At 36.4% G+C, this 22,748-nt stretch overlaps 2 protein-coding genes across 3 annotated transcripts in view; one reads left to right on the top strand and one right to left on the bottom strand.

Moving 5' to 3' along the window:
- Window positions 1-22,748, top strand: part of LOC125244061 (stonustoxin subunit alpha-like) — a 1,172,099-nt gene that overhangs the window by 274,596 nt on the left and 874,755 nt on the right. The gene's annotated exons all lie outside the window — the stretch shown is intronic.
- Window positions 1-22,748, bottom strand: part of LOC125244160 (hydroperoxide isomerase ALOXE3-like) — a 43,927-nt gene that overhangs the window by 5,240 nt on the left and 15,939 nt on the right. The window contains exons 6-13 of the mRNA XM_048154181.1: window positions 8,878-8,981; window positions 8,621-8,790; window positions 8,364-8,507; window positions 7,864-8,067; window positions 7,256-7,342; window positions 3,136-3,305; window positions 2,670-2,791; window positions 1,606-1,706 (exon numbers count right to left, since the gene is read on the bottom strand). Coding sequence (XP_048010138.1) covers window positions 1,606-1,706; window positions 2,670-2,791; window positions 3,136-3,305; window positions 7,256-7,342; window positions 7,864-8,067; window positions 8,364-8,507; window positions 8,621-8,790; window positions 8,878-8,981 — 1,102 coding nt within the window. The remainder of the gene's footprint in view (window positions 1-1,605; window positions 1,707-2,669; window positions 2,792-3,135; window positions 3,306-7,255; window positions 7,343-7,863; window positions 8,068-8,363; window positions 8,508-8,620; window positions 8,791-8,877; window positions 8,982-22,748) is intronic.

The raw sequence follows: 22,748 nt of genomic DNA, 5'->3' as shown, positions 1-22,748 counted from the left end.
TGGGAGGAAAACACAACATGAAATTAAACAAATTGTGTTCATATTCTGGGCTCAACTGCTTTTCTGTAATATACTTTATTAGTATGATGTTTAGTAGTATGAAGTTTGGTCTGTTTATATCACTTAGCACATTAAGCCTATTAATCATTTTAGAATGTCCCAACTGAAATACAAAAATTGTTTAGCCTATTAGATGAATACAAGCGCTGCTTTGTAAATGTTGAAAATGTTTATCATTATCTTGTTATTACTGATTTATGGTTCATATTCATAATCGTATATTGTTGCCAGTTTACAGGGTGATGTTTCCAAGCACTTTCTGGCTGAAATAAAAGCTTTTAATTTACATTACAATGCCTATGTATGTCTATTTAATGGTCGCGGGTGCGGGGCGGGTTGTAAAAATAGATACAGTGGTGCGGGGCGGGCTGGGGCAGGCCAAATAATTTCATAAAAGCGGGACCAGTGGGTTGGAAAAAAAGCCAACCCGCGCATCACTAGTGTATAACTCTTAATTGTATGTGCAACATTGACAGAGTATTTTGAGTCTCTTTCACACTGGTAAGAAAAAAACGAGGTGCTATTCTCTCCAGAAACACAGTATGCATGGAGGCATGAATCATCATGAATAATGCTGTGATTCACACCTGAGAAGACAAACGATTTGCATAATGACCTTTAATGACCTGCATATCAATGAGTCAGGTAGGCTGTGAAAAAACCCTCTGTACCGGGGTCTCAAGCTCATTATGGTGTATATCAAACATACAGAAAAAACAGCAATACTATATTTGAACATGATTTGTTTCTGTGTACTCAAAATGTGTCTTTGATTCTCATTTATATAACTATATTTTAAATAAACTTCAGAACAACAAATTATATATTTCGTTTGTCATTGCATTCTTTCTTAGTTCACTCAGTCACATTTCTAACTGAATGGCTCATTATGTGGCTCATTAGGGGCATGGTCTTAATCTCATCAGGTGTGAATCACAGCATTATTCATGAAGATTCACACCTCCTTGCTTATAGCCTGTCCGAACAAAAAGTGTCTTAGACACATAAAATAATGTATTGATTCAAATTTCTAAGTAGGCAGAATGATTTTTACATTTTTTACATTTGTCTTTTGAGGCCTTATTTCAATGACTTATTTTCTTTGTTTTTTCAAAAACCATGCATATATACGTAATTCTCTCAAAAGTACAAACATGTGCATACTTGTTGCTCACATATTTTTGTAGCCTAGTTTCTGCTGAATACAGTGTAATGAGACTTTTGTCATTAATATGTTTATAAGTAAAAAACACAAATGTCAGGGCATGTCAAACTTCTCCAGGGCCCCAAATTAGCCTCAGACTCCAGAGGGTTAAAGCATCTTGAGGTAATGTTAATAACAGACAACAGTCTAAAGCAGAGTCTGCAATTCCCATTCACAGAGCCAGGACAACAGGGTTTTTTGAGCTCAGACTTTGAAATACAGCTAGAGGAATGTATGGAGCAATTTGTTGGATTTGAGAAAAAGTGTGTGGGATTAGGATCATGGACTGCAGCTTTAATGGCTCTATGTGACTGGAAGTGAATTGACTTGTACTAACTGACCTGTCCATTGTTTAAAGCAGCATGTTGAGCTGATACAGTGAAGATCACCATGGTGACAAACTTGACAAGCTTGTTCACAGTCTGAAAAGATGATGGTATTCCTGGGAAGAAGAATAAAAAGGCTGTTTCTGTGAGGATTTCAGTTTAGGATGTCTATAATGCATATGTGCACACACACACACACACACACACACACACACGTTTGTTTTTATGAATTGTGGGGATGTTGCATAGGCGTAATGGTTGTTATACTGTACAAACTGTATTTTCTATCCCCCTAAACCTAACCATCACAGGAAGCTGTGTACACTTTTACTTTATCACAAAAACTCATTCTGTATGATTTATAAGCCTTTTGAAAAGTGTGGACATGGGATAATGTCCTCATAAGTCACCCTCTCCTTGTAATACCTATGTTATACCCATTTCATTATACAAATTTGTGTCCTGATATGTCCCAAAAAATGCACGCGCACACACACACACACATTACATGAACTACATTTGTCTACTGACCTGGTTCAATTCTTTTCCATGAAACAGGTAATTATAGTGGGGTTTACAAAAGAGTTTGTGCCTCAAAGTAAATATGTCTATCCTATGCTGTGTAAATACTGAGCTGAACACCCCCCCCCACCCCCACACACACACACACAAAAATGAAGACTTCAGATGCAAAAGTCTCTAAGTGCCATCTGAAATTTTCTTCTAAAATAAGCATTTTTTATCAAGCTTTTATGTTTATGTTCACTTATTTCACTTTAAAGGCAATGAAAATGACCTATTAATTGCCATTAAAGTGGAATAACCTAACCTAAACATACAAGCTTGATAAAAATGCTTATTTTAGAAGAAAATTTTAGACGGCACTTAGAGGCTTTTGCATCTGAAGTCTTCAAATATAGATAAATAAAAATAAAGGAAACCTTAATTAAATGTCCTGATATGGCAACAAATCCTTTGGAAATGCATACTCATTGTTCTAGACACATTTTTATTCCACCAGAAATCACACTTGCTGCATCTTCAACTGCAACAGCCCTGATAACAGACTGACAACAGACCTGAGCCATCTCTTCCCAGGAAGCCATTGGTGAATATCTCACTGATCCAATCCTGCAGCTCTGTGTCCTTCTGCACGTCTGCATCACATTGATAGTAGTATGACAAGAAAGCCCCAACAAACCTGTAAGCAACCTCACAGTCAGATGTTTTCCAGGTTTACATATTAACAGCTTTACTTTTTTTGTACATTTGCTTTGCATTTATTTCTGAAGCAGGGATTTAATTAAAGTGACTTACAACACGGTACATTTACAATATGTGCTCACTGACTATTAAACCCATGAACCTGTATAATAGACACTTTATTTGTTGAAATATATATCAGAAAGTGCACCCTAAAAACAGGATGTATTATGTAACACACACACACACACACACACACACACACACACATGGAGAGAACTAGAGTAGAAAAGCATAAAGCCTATCAATAAAACACTAGATTAACTCCACTGGTAGTCATACTTGTTGATGATGTTCCACAGTTTCATCCCATCATCTCTGTAGTAGAAGTAGGGTACATTCTCCAGGCCTCTCTCAGAGATGTTATCAGGAAGACAGAGGGCGCTGTAGGTCAGGGAGGCAGTAGCACGCTTCAGCAACTTTGCCAATGACTCTCCACCTACTCCTGCATACTAAGAGTAGTATCATTAATGGAGAGAAGACACATGACATAAAGTTAGGTTAAAGGCTATAAACAAAGTTCTGGCACCACAAATCCCATAATAATTTCCCCAAAAGTTAAATAAAAATAATACATTCAGAAAAGAGTAGATTGTTCAAGAAGTCAGTCATCACAGAAAACATTAAAGAGCCATTATGCTTTTTTAACCAATCTTACAAGATATGTTTGCAGGTACATAGGATTGTGAGAAGAAAATAGCTTCTTTCAACAAAAAGTATATTGGATTATAATTGAAGATTGAACCTTTAGGGCCCTATTTCAACGATCTAAGCACATGGTCTAAAGCACATGGTGCAAGTGCACTTAGCGCGTGTACAAATCTACTTTTGCTAGTTTAACCCTTGTGCAGTCTTCGGGGTCTTTTTGACCCGCAAATGATGTTTGCTCAAATTAAAAAAAATGTTCTCTTTGTCCAAATGGCATGAGACTTTGTACGGTGGTTAACACTTTTAAGATCTACAAATAAAAATAAAAAATTGGAGTGATATCTTGTTTTTATGTTAGTGTTAAAAAAATGGTTATGTTCGTGGTCTTCGGGGTCTCTGGAGACCCCGGGCAACAGAATGTAATTTTGTAACAATATAATATATTTTTTAAAAAACAATTTTGTAATTTTACTTTGTTTATTAATGTTTTTTCTCAACATTTGTGCAGTTTTTGGAGGATTCCTGATATCTTTTAATATTTTAATATTTTAATAATTACATAAATAAATCAAAAAATATTTTTTGAAATAGGTTTTTATGCATGAACAGCTTTTTATGTAAAATTCACTTTATAAAAGGCCCAATTTCTAACTTTCATTCATGTCGATAACATGGATAATTTGACATGGTTTAGTGTAAGATTTTTGCCCATCTTTTGAAAAATTCAGTTTTAAAAGTAAAAAAACTAACATTTTTACCAGTAGACGGCTGCAGAGCTCCACTATTTGCTATGTGCTATTTGAATGACTGAAAGACATCTTTTCACAAGTGTTTTTTCAGTTGGATTCATATTTAAATGTTATGAAATCACAATTATAACAATAAAAATTACGGACCCACTTTATATTAAGTGGCCTTAACTACTATGTACTTACATTTCAATTAATCATTTGATACAATGCACTTATTGTGTACATACATGTTTTTACATTGTACTTATATTTTAAAAACACCTGCATGTAATTACATCTGTAATTAATTTCTGTAATTACATTTATAATTAAACTGTTGACCCATCCCTTAACCCTTACCCCTACCCTTAAACCTACCCATACCACCAAAGCTTTCCCTAACCTTACCCGTACCCCACCTCAAAAGCAGCAAAAGTGTTTTGCAATTCAATATGAACCCAATAAGTACATTGTACTTATTTTCTGATGTAAGTACATAGTAGTTAAGGCCACTTAATATAAAGTGGGACCAAAATTACTTTGTCAAAGTTTAGCATTTTTTGTGCAGGGCAAAATCAGTTTTTCAATAATAATTTTATAATAAAAATAATAAAATAATAAAATAAATAATTTTCATTTTTGTGTGTGCGCGTGTGTGTGTGAGCATGTCCATTTTGTATTGAGGATGTTTTTTGCATTTTTGGAAGTGTGCCACTTCATTTCTGTCTATGTGTGTTGTGCGTTGTTTCTGATTTTGAGAATGGATTTTGTCCAGTTTCTAAGTGGGGTCTCTGTGGGTTACATTATTGATGATATTATTGAAAAAAATGATTTTTTTTTTTTTTCAGTACAAAAAATGCTAAACTTTGACAAAAAGTAATTTTTATTGTTATAATTGTGATTTCATAACATTTAGATATGAATCCAACTGAAAAAAACTTGTAAAAAGACATCTTTCAGTCATTCAAATAGCACATAGCATATAGTGGAGCTTTACAGCCATCTACTGGTAAAAATGATAGTTTTTTTACTTTTATAACTGCATTTTCCAAAAGATGGGCAAAAATCTTACACTAAACCATGTCAAATTATCCATGTTATCCACATGAATCAAAGTTAGAAATCTGGGCCTTTTATAAAGTGAATTTTACATAAAAAGCTGCTTTTGCATAAAAACCTATTTAAAAAATATTTTTTAATTAATTTATATAAATTTAAAAGATATCACAAAACCTCCAAAAACTGTACAAATGTTGAGTAAAAACATTAATAAACGAAGACCACGAGTGTAGTCCCCAAATGAAGACTGCACAAGGGTTAAGGAGGGAAAAAATGATCAGCGCGCACAGCACATGGTCTTAAAGGGTTGTCCCTATTATCTTAATGAGTAATGGATGTATTTTGGGCATAATGTGCAATCTCATCTCCCATTCCCTTTAAAAGCCAGGTGCACTCGCGCCATGGCGGATTCGCTATTTACATGGCAGAATTTGCAAGCGGAAAAACTCTAGTGAGGAAACGGATCTGCTCGTGCGTGAGGTTAAAGCGCATCTACAGACCATCTACGGGAAAAGCCGGATTCTACCAAAGCATTTTTATCTTTATGCACACAATAATAATCTTTTACATTATAATGCTTTTATTTTAATATTTGGCATGTTTGTGTGCTGCTACGCATCCCTGTGCTTGTAATAAGCAGATTGTAAGCACATTGTGTACCCGCATATAGGTGCATATTACTAACACACTCTTTAACCCTTTAAGACCTGAAGGCTTTTTTAGAGGTTTTTTTTTTTTTTTTTTTTTTTCTGAGCGACACACACAAAAGTAAAGACTCATAACTCCAAAACTGTAGCAAGGAGGTATCTGTCAAAGGTAACTGTCAAAAGGTAGGTATCATTTGATAGAACACTTTTTTAATTTTAAGAAAATTAAATTACATTACATTTGGACATTTTCTTGCTGAGAAACAGCTGATAAAAGACAAAAATATTATTTGTTTTAATTTGACATGGAATAACTCAGGAACACAATAAGATCGGATAAAAATTCTGTTTTGGTGATGCTCTCCTACACGTCAGCCGCATCTGGTTAAAATTTTGTGGGGATAGCATAAAGTTTAGTTTAATAAATTGTTATTAATTTTTTTCCGCAGCCAGGTGGCGCCAATGGGCGGTAAACTCCAGTTTAAGATGCACTTCTCAGCACTCGTTAGGAGTTTTTTTTAGATGCATTAAAAAGAAGAGATTCTATGCTTTAAAATGATATCTATTTTGTGTTATTTCACATTGGAAAACAAACAGATGGGTCCGGGAATATTGGATACACACTTCATCCCGGAAAGATGAGAGACATGTTTTTAGCCAAGTATGTTAAATCATTCCGTGAGTAATATCTTGATTAACGCAATATATAATGTTGATTTCAATTTAATCTTGAGAATCTGCTTTAAATATTGATTGATCATTTTCTATGATCTATTCATTTTTCATGAAGTTATGAGCACGTGAAATCTACATATTTGTAGTTAACGGCTGTGCTGTTTTTGTTGTAAACGCATATTACTCAGACTCATTAGAGGGTGAAAACAAGAAGCATGTTGGAGGCTTGATATGGAAGTTTAAAGTCTTTGGTTTTGTATGCAAAAAGAATTTTTGTGCTACCTATATGGATTCAATTTTTATTGGCTCTTAAAGAGAGACACGCAAATTGGAGCGCCGATGCTCCATTCGGTCTTAAAGGGTTAAATAACAAAACAAATGTTGCACCATTGACTTTAGACCAGGTTTCAGTTGGTCAATGCCACAGTTGTTTTCAGTTGCCTCAAAATAGTAACACATCAACAATGCGCACACACCTCGTTTTCAGACCAGCACGCCCATGGACGCACAACGTGGCACAGGACGTGAAAATAATAACTGCGTAGGGCTGAAACTAGCAAAAAACACTTGCGTCGCACCTGGCGCAGCATTGCGGTGTATGATAGGGCCCTTAGTGTCTCTTTAACTATGCCATATGCATACCGTGGAAATAGCCCCATCCTTGGATATCAGCTGATTCCGGGCCATGATGTTGATCTGGAGTGTGTATCGGATATGAGGAAAGAGAAGCTACAGAAGGAAAAAGTAAGAGATTTGCATTTACCGCATTCTAATCACATTTTAATTTTTTGTGTGCTTGCATTATTGCACATGTATGCATGTGTGTACCTGTACCTGCAAGCCTTGTTTTGTAGTTGACTCCCTACATCCCATTCCTTCAAGTTATTTTTACATGAATTACAGAATAATTGCATTTTTTGAGAAATGTTACAGAGAGATGAATGGGTTTGAGTAAGACATTAGTGACCCCTCATGTACCTGTTCCATGTACTCTGTGTCCACAGACTATAGATGAGTCAGTCCCACTCTCCAAAAGGTAAATGCTGAAGGGGAGGCTTTTTTACAAAGCAACATCTCTGAGGTAAAATAGACAATTGCAACCAAAGTCTACAACTGAAAAACTCCCCTGCCGTCAAATGTTATAGAAGTAACACGTTATTTAACTCACTATTATTCTGTCTCTCTCTCTGCGGATATAGTCCTCACTGTTCACACACGTCAAACCAACTTATGTGCATCAGATTCAGTACCTTGTAGAGAGGGTGTGGAGAGGGAAGATTGCGCAATGTTGCCACGGTGAACACCTCTGCCAGCAGGTGAGTTCTCAGCAGGTGAAAGTCAACCTCGTGAACAGCAAACTCTGCATTTCGGACGAAGATCTTGGCCAGCTTCCAGTCATCCTTTGAATCCGCTGGGAGGAAGATGGGATTCTCTTGGCCGGGCTTTTGCCTTAACTGTGCAGATTAAATTTGAACATGCATGAAAATGGTGCAAACGATTTCTGAGGGAATCTGGGTTATGATTTTTCTCTCTTTCAAAAGATGACAAAGGATTTCCAAGGCATCTGTCATAATTGCTCTATTAAGACATTGACATCTTTTAAAAAAGATTTATTTAATGTTTAATCATTCAGACAATTTTGCCTACTCATCAGTTGCACATTACATATCACCTTTCCTTTGTTTCTTTTTTTTCTTTTTTATTTATATATTTAAGGTAGATTGCTGCACTTCAGATGCGAGAAACTTACCTGTATGGCGATGGGCAGCATCATGCCATAAGGGTCGCAGTACAGCAGGACGAGGGGAGCCGTGAGATACTGCTGCCTGCCATTGACTACGTTTCCCACCAACTCATCCAACATCTTGTAGTCAGACAGGAAAATGTTCCCTTTCTGGGTGTGGGGGTAGATCACAAAAAATAATGAAGAAACACATGAAATTAGACAATTTCATGTGCAAACCAGACCCAGTCATTCCAAATCACTGCCAGGAGCAAGTGGCATACCTTCATCTCCTGCTTCAAGCTGCTCCCTCTTAGGGAGCCTTTGACCATGTCGTCTGTGACGGGGAAATTCCCGGGCAGCTTTGAGCAGCGCTGGATCATCATGGGGTTGAGGCCATTCAGAAACTGGTAGCCAAAGAACTCGTCCTCATCCCAGTGCTCCCGAATGTATTCTGCAAAGCATGCTATGTCAGAAAATATGCTGCAGTACAGACTGTACTTTATTTATTTTGAACATTTCATTCTTTCAAGATGAGTACCAAAGGTTTTGTTTCTGTTTTCACAAAAGATTACTTCCAGTTGGCTGATGCTTTCCCACGATCTTCTGCAGTCAGCTAATCCAGTTAGTTTCAGAACAGCTAACCTAAACACACAGAATACACAGGGACACATTTAAAACATTAATTGTGGAACTAACCTTGATATACTACCTATGATCCATCTTAGCTGTAGTTGTTAATATATTTATAGTTACTATATTAGATGTTAAATTATTACTGTCCTCGATGAGACAAAACTATTTTGTGAATGCCATAAAAAATACACTGAATATTCATGGATCATGTTTTTTTAATGACCACAGTTAAGTTTTAACGCATACTTCAAATTTTCAGCATTTCCACCAGTGCAAATCTATAACTAAAAAAGAGACAACACACCACCTTATTTAGGCTAACCTATACAAACAGAAAACACTGATAAAGTTCATTGTCCACAAAATAATGGTAACATGGTGAAGCTTGGTATAGTGGGCCCACTACTTATGAACTCTCCAAATTAATCTTTAGTTATGTTACACTAGGTATTTTTAGGCACTTTTACTTTTTTACAAAGAAACCATAGATGCCTGCAGCATTTCATCTGACGGTATGCACACAGGTTTTTTATTTAACACTAAAAATGTAAAAACATATATAGCCTAACTATACACCTTTCCGACCATCAGTGAGAGCAACTGTACTGCAGAACAAGTGTAGACTACTCCATTTCTAGACATTTTAAACTTTTTGATAATCCAAAAATTTCAACGAAATTATCAGACATTCATTTAGCACGTTCACAGAGTAAAACAACTGAAAAACAGTGCTGGTTGTTCTCTCGGTACTGAATGTTTGTTTTACTGACAGAAATCGCTTCTGGTTATTCAGTGAGAGAGCAGTCCAAACGAATGCGAGTGGATTCAGGCTGTTTTGCAAAAGCACTTTATAACGTAATTCATTTAATCCATAATTTATAACATAATGTAAGTGTCTAAAATATTGTGTGCAGTACAGTTACACCGTTTAATTCTGTTAAACTGAATATACGAAGCAAAGTAAATATCCACAACACAAACAACAAATTGTTTGTCATTACAGCAACAGTAGTTTCTGCCGGTGGGTGGCAACACTCCTAGTCTCGCGAAGAGAAATGCACGGACTGCAAATCCATTACCAACCAAACAAAAACACATTCTATCCATGACTGTGGTCGCGATATCTCGCCGATATACACTATCTTGCCATAAGTTTTTGTGACGCCTGCCTTTACGTGCACATGAACTTTAATGAAATCCTATTCTTAATCCGTAGTCTTTAATATGGAGTTGGCCCACCCTTTGCAGCTATAAGCCTCAACTCACCCTGTGAAGGCTTTCCACAAGGTTTAGGAGTGTGTTTATGAGAATTTTTGACCATTCTTCTAGAAGCGCATTTGTGAGGTCAGGCAGGGATATTGGCGAGAAGGTCTGGCTCACAGTCTCCGCTCTAATTCATCCCAAAAGTGTTCTATCAGGTTGAGGTCAGGACTCTGTGCAGGCCAGTCAAGTTCCTCCACACCAAACTCATTCATGTCTTTATGGACCTTGCTTTGTGCACTGGTGCACTGGAGGTCTGTAGCTATTGAATCTGAAGAAAGTTGGCGACTTCTGCGCACCGTGCGCCTCAGTATGCGCTGACCCCGCTCTGTGATTTTACGTGGCCTACCACTGTGGCTGAGTTGCTGCTGTTCCCAATTGCTTACAATATGTAATGATACCTCTAACAGTTGACCGTGGTAATATTTAGTAGTGAGGAAAATTCACGAATGGACTCATTGCACAGGTGGCAACCTATCACGGTACCACGCTTGAATTCACTGAGCTCCTGAGAGCGACCCATTCTTTCACAAATGTTTGTAGAAGCAGTCTGCATGCCTAGGTGCTTGGCTTTATACACTTGTGGCCATGGAAGTGATTGGAACATCTGAATTCAATGATTTGGAGGGGTGTACCAATACTTTGGCAATATAGTCTAGTCTTTAATGATCAGAAGCGGTTTCACTAAATAAAATTAAAAAATAGACTACCAGAGAGTTTCACAAGTGCACATAAAGTTTGACAATGCATATGTAAAATCTGAGCGAGAGCAGCAGAGCCATGAGACCACTATATATTTCAAAGCATGCAGAATTGAGACCACTGTATATTACAAAGCAGATTGCAGAATTCAAGCAACAAATTATGTTTTGTAAACAAGGCTTGGGAGGAGCACATTCAAATGGTCTATCTTTTAAGCTCAAGAGGAGGCATATGTATATACAGCCGACTCACGTGGTTACCTCAACAGTTTTCTGCATCCCTCTGCCACCCCAACTCCTCACTCTTGGCTATTTCCTATACCCAGGATACGGGGTACTCTAGGATTGAGCAAATTTCAAGCTCGGAGCCTCCCCTTGGACAGCACGGCAAATACGCTTATTTTACTCTCTTACTACAGGTCCTTCTCAAAAAATTAGCATATTGTGATGAAGTTCATTATTTTCCATAATGTAATGATAAAAATTAAACTTTCATATATTTTAGATTCATTGCACACCAACTGAAATATTTCAGGTCTTTTATTGTTTTAATACTGATGATTTTGGCATACAGCTCATGAAAACCCAAAATTCCTATCTCAAAAAATTAGCATATCATGAAAAGGTTCTCTAAACGAGCTATTAACCTAATCATCTGAATCAACTAATTAACTCTAAACACCTGCAAAAGATTCCTGAGGCTTTTAAAGACTCCCAGCCTGGTTCATTACTCAAAATCGCAATCATGGGTAAGACTGCCGACCAGAAGGCCATCATTGACACCCTCAAGCGAGAGGGTAAGACACAGAAAGAAATTTCTGAACGAATATGCTGTTCCCAGAGTGCTGTATCAAGGCACCTCAGTGGGAAGTCTGTGGGAAGGAAAAAGTGTGGCAAAAAATGCTGCACAACGAGAAGAGGTGACCGGACCCTGAGGAAGATTGTGGAGAAGGACCGATTCCAGACCTTGGGGACCTGCGGAAGCAGTGGACTGAGTCTGGAGTACAAACATCCAGAGCCACCGTGCACAGGCGTGTGCAGGAAATGGGCTACAGGTGCCGCATTCCCCAGGTCAAGCCACTTTTGAACCAGAGACAGCGGCAGAAGCGCCTGACCTGGGCTACAGAGAAGTAGCACTGGACTGTTGCTCAGTTTTGCATGTCATTCGGAAATCAAGGTGCCAGAGTCTGGAGGAAGACTGGGGAGAAGGAAATGCCAAAATGCCTGAAGTCCAGTGTCAAGTACCCACAGTCAGTGATGGTCTGGGGTGCCATGTCAGCTGCTGGTGTTGGTCCACTGTGTTTTATCAAGGGCAGGGTCAATGCAGCTAGCTATCAGGAGATTTTGGAGCACTTCATGCTTCCATCTGCTGAAAAGCTTTATGGAGATGAAGATTTCGTTTTTCAGTACGACCTGGCACCTGCTCACAGTGCCAAAACCACTGGTAAATGGTTTACTGACCATGGTATTACTGTGCTCAATTGGCCTGCCAACTCTCCTGACCTGAACCCCATAGAGAATCTGTGGGATATTGTGAAGAGAAAGTTGAGGGACGCAAGACCAACACTCTGGATGAGCTTAAGGCCGCTATCGAAGCATCCTGGGCCTCCATAACACCTCAGCAGTGCCACAGGCTGATTGCCTCCATGCCACGCCACATTGAAGCAGTCATTTCTGCAAAAGGATTCCTGACCAAGTATTGAGTGCATAACTGAACATAATTATTTGAAGGTTGACTTTTTTTGTATTAAAAACACTTTTCTTTTATTGGTCGGATGAAATATGCTAATTTTTTGAGATTTCATGAGCTGTATGCCAAAATCATCAGTATTAAAACAATAAAAGACCTGAAATATTTCAGTTGGTGTGCAATGAATCTAAAATATATGAAAGTTTAATTTTTATCATTACATTATGGAAAATAATGAACTTTATCACAATATGCTAATTTTTTGAGAAGGACCTGTATATTTGATAATTTGTAGGTGTGAACTAGTGAAAACAACTGCCACAGGTAATCGGACATTATTTTCTTATTTATTTATATATTCATTTTCAAAGGTTTATTTTTGATGTATTTTTGGTTTATTTTTATTATGATAGGACAGTGAGTAGACATGAAGAAAAGTGGGAGAAAGAAAGGGAGGACAGAATCGGGAAACGTCCATGAGCCGGAATTCGACCTCGGGTCACCCAAGATTTCCACAAGGTTATTGGTGCCGACGATAGGATATTACTTTCAACTTGACTGAAATGTTTTATTCTCCATCATTCAATGCATTTTGCCTGTACATAAATGAATGTTTTATGTTATGTCAAATTAAAATATATAAATCAAAATATTTATTGCATTATGAAGAACAGGCTCAGCACCCAAGGTTCTATCGCCTATTGCTTAAATGGTGTACAGTGTCTTTGAGAGGATTGCTGAGGCGGATTGCCGGCAACAACCATTTTAGGACTGTTAGTGACTTAGGAGTTTTGTCCATTAACACAGCAGCAAAATCGACTTAAAATACTCATCAATTATTTTCTTGTCATACAGACAAATGTAATACATCAATTGAAACTACAGAATGTCTACTTGTTTTTGTGTGCACTAAAAACAAAATGTTGTGTTGTGTAGGTGTGAACCCCAAAGTCCATTCTGATTCCTTCAGAAAATGAACTGTAACTTAGTGAAAACTTATCACACAAACATGAGACATATGTCCAAAGAAACATTGAAATATCAGATTTTAAATAATGTAAGTCAAATAAAAACAAGAAACAAATATTTATCTTACTCTTATTCATATTATTTATTAATATGTTTGTGTAATCTGAAATGTGTAATCTGAAAAAGCAAAAATTCTAGCCTTCAACCTCAAATACCCAGAGGTTTTGTGGACATATATTTAGTATTTGTTTTGTGGCCTTATTTCAGTGACTTATTTTTTTTCTTTTTTCAATAACCTTGCATAAACATTATTCTCTCAAAAATACAAACATGTACATACATGTTGCCCACATATTATGGTAGCCTCGTTTGTGCTGAATACAGTGTAATGACACTTGACACCAATAATATGTTTATAAACAACTGAAAAAAAGTACAAATGGCAGGGAATGTCAAACATTCTCCAGGGCCCCAAAAATCCTCAGACACCTGAGGATTCAATATATCGTTGTTTATTGAATCCCTGAGGATTCAATAAATCAATATATTGTTTTATGTGAATGAGTTGGCAGGATGATTTTATATCATTTTGAAGCTAATATTCTAGCCTTCAACATTCAGTACTGTCACAGCTCCTGCTCTTCGCTCCTCTTTTGCTGTGTATTGTGCTCCCTCTACAGGTGCGCTGCAGTGCTACGGGGGTAATAAATTGGATTGGGTACACAGGTGTGCTCCTTCTAGAAAAGCATCCTGGCTTGCTTTCTTGAGGCAGGTGATTTCCCCTTAAAGGCTTTGCAGCCGGACTTTTGTGATTGAAATTTAAAAAAAAAAAAAATTGTAAACGCCGCTCTCGCTCTCGCCCTCCCCTCCTTTCTTGTTCCATCCTACTTAGGGTGTAACATCTGGGGGCTCGTCATTATAACTCCACTTTTGTGTGAACCGCTTCTTCCTGGGAAAAGCCAACCGTGTTATATTTGGATTAATTCTGACTTTTGGTAAGTGCTTCACACTTTATTTGAAGGAGGGTATAGAGGTAGGTTATTAGATTGAGATGAGAGTTTGTATGGTGTCCTGCCTGTTTTTTTGTGAATTCGAACACTATATTGCCATATGGCTTTAAGCGTTGCATGGCCCAGTGTTGTGAAAATATAAATTTTCATTGTCTTAACATAATCTATCATTGCTTGTTTTCCGCACAGGAATAAACTGCCTCATGTAGGTGAACGACGTGTTTTCAGACACAGTGTTTATTATTTTAGTTTGTTATTTTTGGTTGGTTCGGGGCTTAGTAACAGTAGTCTCAGGAGCACATCCAAAGGTTTGGGGGACTACTGGTTAATTGGTAGTCTTCCCAAACTTTTGTGACTTTTGTAAATACCCGGTCTTGGGCCAGCGGAAGACTAGGGTCTACATTAGTTATGGGGGTATTTTAATTTCTTTAAAAAGCTCTGATAATTTTACTCAAATTTTCTAAAACTCAACATGGATAAAACTGAGATTATTTTCATTGGAACTCCCTCACTTACTAGCCATATTTCTACAAATCTCACCTGTGAAATAGATGGTTCTCATATCAAAACATCCAATACTGTTAAAAATTTAGGTGTAATCATTGACTCCACCCTTTCCTTTCAGTCTCATATTTCCTCTATAACCAAATCTGCATTCTTTCACCTACATCACATTGCCCAACTCCGTCCCTTCATCAGTACCAAAGACGCCGAAACTGTCATCCATGCATTTGTCTCATCACGCCTTGATTACTGTAATGCCCTCTTCATTGGTCTACCTGCCAGCTCCATTTCCAGATTACAATACATTCAAAACTCTGCTGCTAGAATACTCACCCATACCAAGCGTTCTGCTCACATCACCCCAATTTTGTATGATCTCCACTGGCTTCCAGTTGCCTACCGTATTAAATTCAAAATTCTTCTGCTCACTTTTAAATCTTTGCATGGTTTGGCTCCCCCCTATCTCTGTAATATGCTTGTCCCCTATACTCCAACTCGCTCACTACGTTCCTCTGACTCTGGCCTTCTCGTTGTCCCTCGGCATCGCCTCTCTTCAATGGGGGGCAGATCATTCAGTGTTATTGCACCCAAACTCTGGAATTCTCTCCCACGCTCACTCTGTTGTGTCAATAATATCTCTGAATTTAAATCATTACTCAAAACTCACCTATTTTCTGAATGTTATACCCCTGATTTGATTAATTGATTACTCTGCATTATTACTATTATTTCTCTGAATGTTATGTCTCTTAAGTCCTGTTTTGTAATTTTGTACTTGACTCTATTTTTCTGTATACTTCCATTATTGTTTCTCATCATTGTCTACTTGTATTATCTCTTCCCTGTTAATTGTTCACTGTAAAGCGTCCTTGAGCTCTGGAAAGGCGCTATATAAATAAAACTTATTATTATTATTACTTGTCAAATCTCCACAGAAGATATATAGTTTACACTGAACATGTTTTTTTTTTGTTTTTTTTTAATTAGTTTGTTTCGAATTACTGTGAAGCTTTTGGAATTCCTTCATTTTGAATGGATGAATTAAAGTTGCCTGATGACTGTGTGTTGCAGGGGCGACTAAAAAAATTCAGAAACAATAGAAAAATTGCCGTCTGATCTTAAACATTTGGATGCAGCTCGACAGCAAATGCAAATCAGTTTGCTGTCTAAGGTTGTTCTCTGATGTGCCAACACAAACAAAGACTTTGGAGCATGCCCTTGTCAAAAAATCCTATTGGAATTTAATTTTATCCTTTAGGATCTTGTTGGATTCTTAGAATCCTATTGGACATTCTGATATATTTTAATGGAATTTCACTTTGTCCTGTAGGATCTTATTGGATTCTTGAAATCCTATTGGACATTCTGATATATTTTAATGGAATTTCACTTTGTCTTGTAGGATCTTATTGGATTCTCAGAATTCCATTGAACATTCAGATTTTTTTTTTTTAATGGAATTTCACGTTGTCCTTTAACCCTCAGGGGTCTGAGGCTGATTTGGGGCCTGGAGAAGTTTTGACATGCCCTGACATTTGTGCTTTTTTCAGTTGTTCATAAACATATTAATGACAAAAGTGTCATTACACTGTATTCAGCACAAACTAGGCTACAATAATATGTAAGGAACATGTATGTACATGTTTGTATTTTTGAAGGAATAACGTTTATGCGTGGTTATTGAAAAAAACAAAAAACTTAAGTCACTGAAATAAAGCCAAAAAATATACATTAAATCTGTGTTCACAAGACTTCTGGGTATTGGAGGTTGTAGACTAGAGTTTTTGCTTAAAAATTATGTAAAATTATCATTCCTACTCCTTCATATAAAACAATAGAGAGATTTAAATTTTCTAAAACATCTTTGGTCAAGAAACACAGTATGCGTGGAGGCGTGAATAATCATGAATAATGGATGACTCTCACCTGAGAAGACAAAAGAATCAGATAAAGAGCTCTAATGACCTGCATAAATAATGAGCTCTTTCAGTCAGGTAGGCTGTGAAAAAACCCTGTTGATCATGTCTCAGCTCATCATAATGTAAATCAAACATACAGAAAAAACAGCAATACTGTGAAATATTATTACAATTTAAAATAATGGTATTCTATTATTAAAATATAATGCATTTCTATGATACAAAGTGTCTGAACAGTTATGTTACCTCTATGGCATTTCATATAGGCTTTTAGCTTAAAAGCATGCACATTTGGAGAAATATTGATGGATTCTCATGTTTATGTCAATTTTCTATACAGAGGAGTAATATTTATTCAATATTTATTGTTATCACTATGAACGCTGGATACTGTTTTTAATTCATACTTGCAGCCGGAGGGCGCTCTGTGCACTTTTAGTCCACAAATGCCAATGCTAAAGAAGAATAGGCAATCCAGGAAATAACTGAACTAACAGAGGCCAGAGATCGCTAACTATGGCTATTCAAAACACTTTTCAAGACAATAAATACACGATTGAGACGATGTATGCATGTATTGACTGAATTTGCGTCTGAATAGCACTGGCTCCGTGGGCGTGGGCGCATTAGCGGATAATGAGCTGAATCAAGGACTTCTGACATGGCTCTCTTTTCATACAGATTATATAAACACATAATGTTTGTGACTTGTACGATTTAAAACCTGACATTTAAACGTTTCTTTAGACATATGTGTCATTTTTTTTTTCATTAGTATTCATAAGTTACAGTTCATTTTCTGAGAACTATCAGATTGGACTTCGTTCAGAGGGATCATGTTAGTTTTCTTTATTTTACAAAAAAGCACAACATTTTGTTTTTACTCTGAGTGTACACAAATAAAAGAAGATATTCCACAGATTAAAATGGTGTATAGCTCTTAATTGTATGTGCAACATTGACGTAGTATTTTGAGTCTCTTTCACACTAGTTAGAAAAAACCGCGGTGATCACGCCGGCGTGACCGCCAACCCGAGGGAGTTAAAATCTTACTTAGAATCTTATTGGACATTGTGATTTTATTTAATGGAATTACTTTGTCCTGTGACATTTTTTTTTATTCTATTAATTAATTAATTAATTAATTAATTATTTTTTAGAGTAACTTTACTTTTCTAGAGTAACATTGTGTTTGTGTTGTTTTTTGTGATTTATGAGGACATTTCATATGAATACACACCACACTAGAGGGACATTTTGTATTATGAGGACCGGGCCGGTGTCCTCATTATTCAGACAATGTAGAAGTGCAAAATCAAAATTTCTGCTCATGTCCCCATAGCTCACAATTACCTGATTTTGTGTATAAGCTGTGTATCGAGACAGCACCGTAGGTGGTTCTGTGGTACTGCACCCCCTCCCCTCGTGTGTGGAATCAAGGCATTTGATTGGCTGACAGCCGGGAGTCCTCATAATCTCTGGTTTTGTCAAACTTGTGTATTAATTTAAATGTTAATACAGTTTTCTAATTATCAAAAATATTTTTTTATATAAATTATCAATCATAAATTAAATATATAAACGCGGAATGATTGTGCAGTGATGAAAGTCATTTGTAAGTTATTAGTCAGTTTAAAGTCCACGTGAACCGGAAGTTGCAAACGACTTTTCTCCAGTGCTGTGACGTATTTCCAAGTGAAACGGAATATTGAATAAAGGACAGAGTTTTACTTTAGCGCTCCTCCTCTCCATCTCTCGCTCATAGCAGACAAAAGGTGCGTTCACGCGGCCTCGTAATTCCTGTAGTTACGAGATTCCTGCTTGTAAAAAGCGTTCACGTCCTCGTAGAGCTCGTAATGACAGCTTGTAAGATGGGAGTTTTCGGAAAGCTCCCAGATGTACCATGTGGCTGCTATACCACCTGTCCGCTGTAGATTCATTATGCGTTGATAGTGGTGCCATAGAAACGCATAATTCCCAGTCAAAGGACGTGAACAGCTCCGAATACAACGTCACGTGTTGTCATCTCAAGATTTCGGTAAATACGAGGGTGCGTGAATGCAGCATAACGGTTGGAGGGGAGTGGTTTAAGCGATTTCAACCCATGCCGTCAAACTGATGTCATTAGAGAAGGGGCACAGTTGCAGAGGGGAGGAGCATTTTCAGATTTTGATTAAAAATTACGAAGCCAAACAATTTTTTTGTGTGGATTGACTTGCACGGATTAATTGTTCACCACAAAACTAGCAATTTGAGCTAACAAAATAAATAAGGTACATTTTGATTTCATGTGAACTTTAAGTAATGTTAGTGATGCGTCATAACGTAATTATTTCCTGTTGGGCCGAATGGAAACACTAGCTGAGAAGACATCTATGAAGTTGAAGTAACTAGTATAAGATAGGTAAGTTATACTAATGTTTATTCGTCAGTTTAGCTGCATGTTCAGTTTATGTATGTTTTGTAGTCTCCTCGCTGATCGTTTACAGTCAGAAAGCAGCTAGTGCGCGATGCTAACGGTCCGTTATTAGCACCGTTAGCATCGCGCGCTAGCTGCTTTCTGACAGTTATTGTCATTCTGTTAACAGATTGTCAGGAGGGAATCAGCGATGCTTGTCAGTTAGTTTTAACTTGTTTTCTATCAGCAATATATAATTGTAACTGTAACATAAACTTGTCTAGCAAGTAGCCATCATAATATTGCGTTGTCATGACTACAATCTGTGAAAGGGAGGGGTTTCCCATTCCCACCCAGTACAGTATCCTGACATGCTGTAGTAAACTATATTATTTGTAGGATACTGTAGCATAATAAATCATTTACTACACTACAACATATTGTAGTATTAACTATATTAAACTGATAAACTGTATTTAAGAATATATTGTAGTATACTTTAGTTTTTACTACAGTAAACTGTGGTGTATTGAACCCTAGAGTTGTAAAAAAAAAAAAAAAAAAAACTAAGTACAGTATTGGGTAAAGTAATTTGCTTATATTACTATAGTAGATTTACTAAATCATCTATAGAATTACCACAACAAATTAATTCAAGTTACTGTAGTAACTTTACCATATGGTTAAACACTAGAGTATTTACTAAAAATTACTATATTATTTTGTTCATGTGGGTTCTGTTAATTATTACTACAGTTTAGCTTGGTTTAAAGAGATTAAGCAACTAAAGAGTTCAAGATGTGTTCTTGTTAACTTGTTAATATACTCCGTACCAAATTGTCAGTCATAACATTTATACTGAAAACAAACTGGCTGAATAATGGCAAATTTAAACTTATCAAGGGTTTTTTTATATGACAGCAGACACATCAAATAATGTCTGAAAGCCCTAGCCACTGGAGGATACAGATATCACTTCAGAAGACAGATGCATCAATGTTTTTAAAGGTTAGTTAAATGGTTTGATAGGTGTAAGTTAAAGTGAAATTAATTTGTTTAATAAAGCTCTCTCAGGTTGATTGTTATTTACAGTGATGATTTTTCTTCTCTGTTGTTGTGTAGGGAGAGGTGTTCAGCTGTACTGAGTTTGATAAGGGGGATTTTCTGCTGAGGAGACTCAAGCAGTGAAGAATATATCATCATGACGCCCTCAAAGTAGTCACGTTTGAGTTTCATTACGATGGAAAACTCTTGTGGTATGTAAAAGTGTTTAATGTGTATGTAAGATTGTAATTATGACCCTGTTTACACATGATGTGTTTTGGTCGATCCGATCACTGGGAGCTGGGAGACACATTGCCATTTGCACCTGGTGTTTTAATCCTCTCTTTTGTTCATTTTCATCCACTTCTGTCCTAATTTTGTTTATAGTGTAAATATTCAATTAATGCTGGACAGTTTGAGCAAAAATCTGTATCTCTTTTTTTTTTTTTTTTTTTTTTTTTTTTAAGATTCTCACGGTTTCATGGTGTGTGTGTGTGTATATATGAAGACTTCAGATGCAAAAGCCTCTAAGTGCCGTCTGAAATTTTCTTCTAAAATGAGCATTTTTATCAAGCTCTTATGTTTAGGTTAAGTCATTTCACTTTAATGGCAATTAATATGTCATTTTCATTGCCATTAAAGTGAAATTACTGAACATAAACATATAAGCTTGATAAAATTGCTCATTTTAGAAGAAAATTTCAGATGGCACTTAGAGGCTTTTGCATCTGAAGTCTTCATATATATATATATATATATATATATATATATATATATATATATATATATACACACAGTCAAACCAAAAATTATTCAATTAGCTCCTACTTCAGAGTAGGTCTGACCCAGCACTATAGGAACTACCAGTGATGCAAGTGAACTTTGATTGGTCAAGCACTGGCACCCGGCATTTTTAAAAGCTGTGTAAGCATATTTACCTCATAAACATGGAAAACAGCGATAACGGCATTAACCTGTTGTCTACAGTGTTTTGTTAATCTTTTCAGATTAATCTTTCACTTTTCACATTAACACCTGTATTTAGCATTGTGCACTTGTGAGACGATTGACTAAAACTATCTCATTACCACTTTCATAGCGTAGTATGCCATGGCATTGTGTATTATGTTGTGAGACTGACCGGCCGGTTACTAGTCTGAGCAGATCATGTGGAAAATCAGCTGATTCTAGTCCTTGGCCGCTCGATCAATGCATCTCTAATTTTTTCTGGCACTAGCAACCAGGGATGCATTGCAAACTATTTACCTCTGTACAGTTTAAATGCATGACTAACTACAGCATGTACAGGAATTCTAATGTATAAAATTTATTTAAAAAATACTGAATATAGATTAAATCTATGTAATAGAAAACAAGAACTAGTTTTAGGCTCAGCCTTGAGGAGTTTTGTTGTGTACATATATGGCAAATACCATTCCTCAATAATTGTAATGTTTTGTAAACTTGCGTTCTGTTTATTTCTCTCTCTTACAGGCTACATCAAAAAATAAATTCAATGTTGAAGCAAATATACTTATCCGTCTCCTAGAAATGTGCAGACGAATGCAAGTTGGCCAAAAGTCACAACAGTGACTGTGTCAGTGTGTGTGTAAACCAGACCATTGTATTTCACAGTTACTGCTTTATAGTTAGTTTTTTTTGTTTGTTTGGTTGTTTTTTTTGTCTGTAATGAAGCCTGTCATGAATATAATCTAGAAAGAGTAAAAAAGGTAATAAATTCAATATAATTCAAGTTATGAAAGAAGACTAAATTAAATAAAATAATAATTAAAATAAAACATACATTTGTTGATTTGTCTCTTATTTCAAATCACGTCTGACATTTATAATGTGATTGCAGATTATGCAACATGTATTGAACAATGATAAGTGTCTACATTGAGGCGTTTAAGTAAACTGTAAAACACAATTAAAAACTACCATTGGTTAGTTAAGGATACAGTGGAAAAGTGCAACTTTAGAATTCTCTAAAGATTCTTTAAGATTAAAATTAAATAAATAAATACAAATTCAAATATAGTCCTGAATAGGGACCCAATTGGATCCCATTAAAATCCTGTAGAAATTATCCTACAGGATATTTATTTATTGTCTTATAAGACAATTCTCACTAGTGATGGGAAGTTCAGATCATTTTACCAACTCTGACTTTTGAGTCTCGTTCAGCAAAATGAATGAATCTTTTTTCGAGTCATTTAGTTCATTTCGTTCATTTTAGCAAAATGTAATTAAAATGTTACGTGTTACTTCCCCAACACAT

Source organism: Megalobrama amblycephala, linkage group LG1, assembly GCF_018812025.1.
Source record: "Megalobrama amblycephala isolate DHTTF-2021 linkage group LG1, ASM1881202v1, whole genome shotgun sequence".
Taxonomy (NCBI): Eukaryota; Metazoa; Chordata; class Actinopteri; order Cypriniformes; family Xenocyprididae; genus Megalobrama; species Megalobrama amblycephala.
Note: the sequence above shows the minus strand (reverse complement) of the source record. Positions and strands in the feature narration are given on the sequence as shown.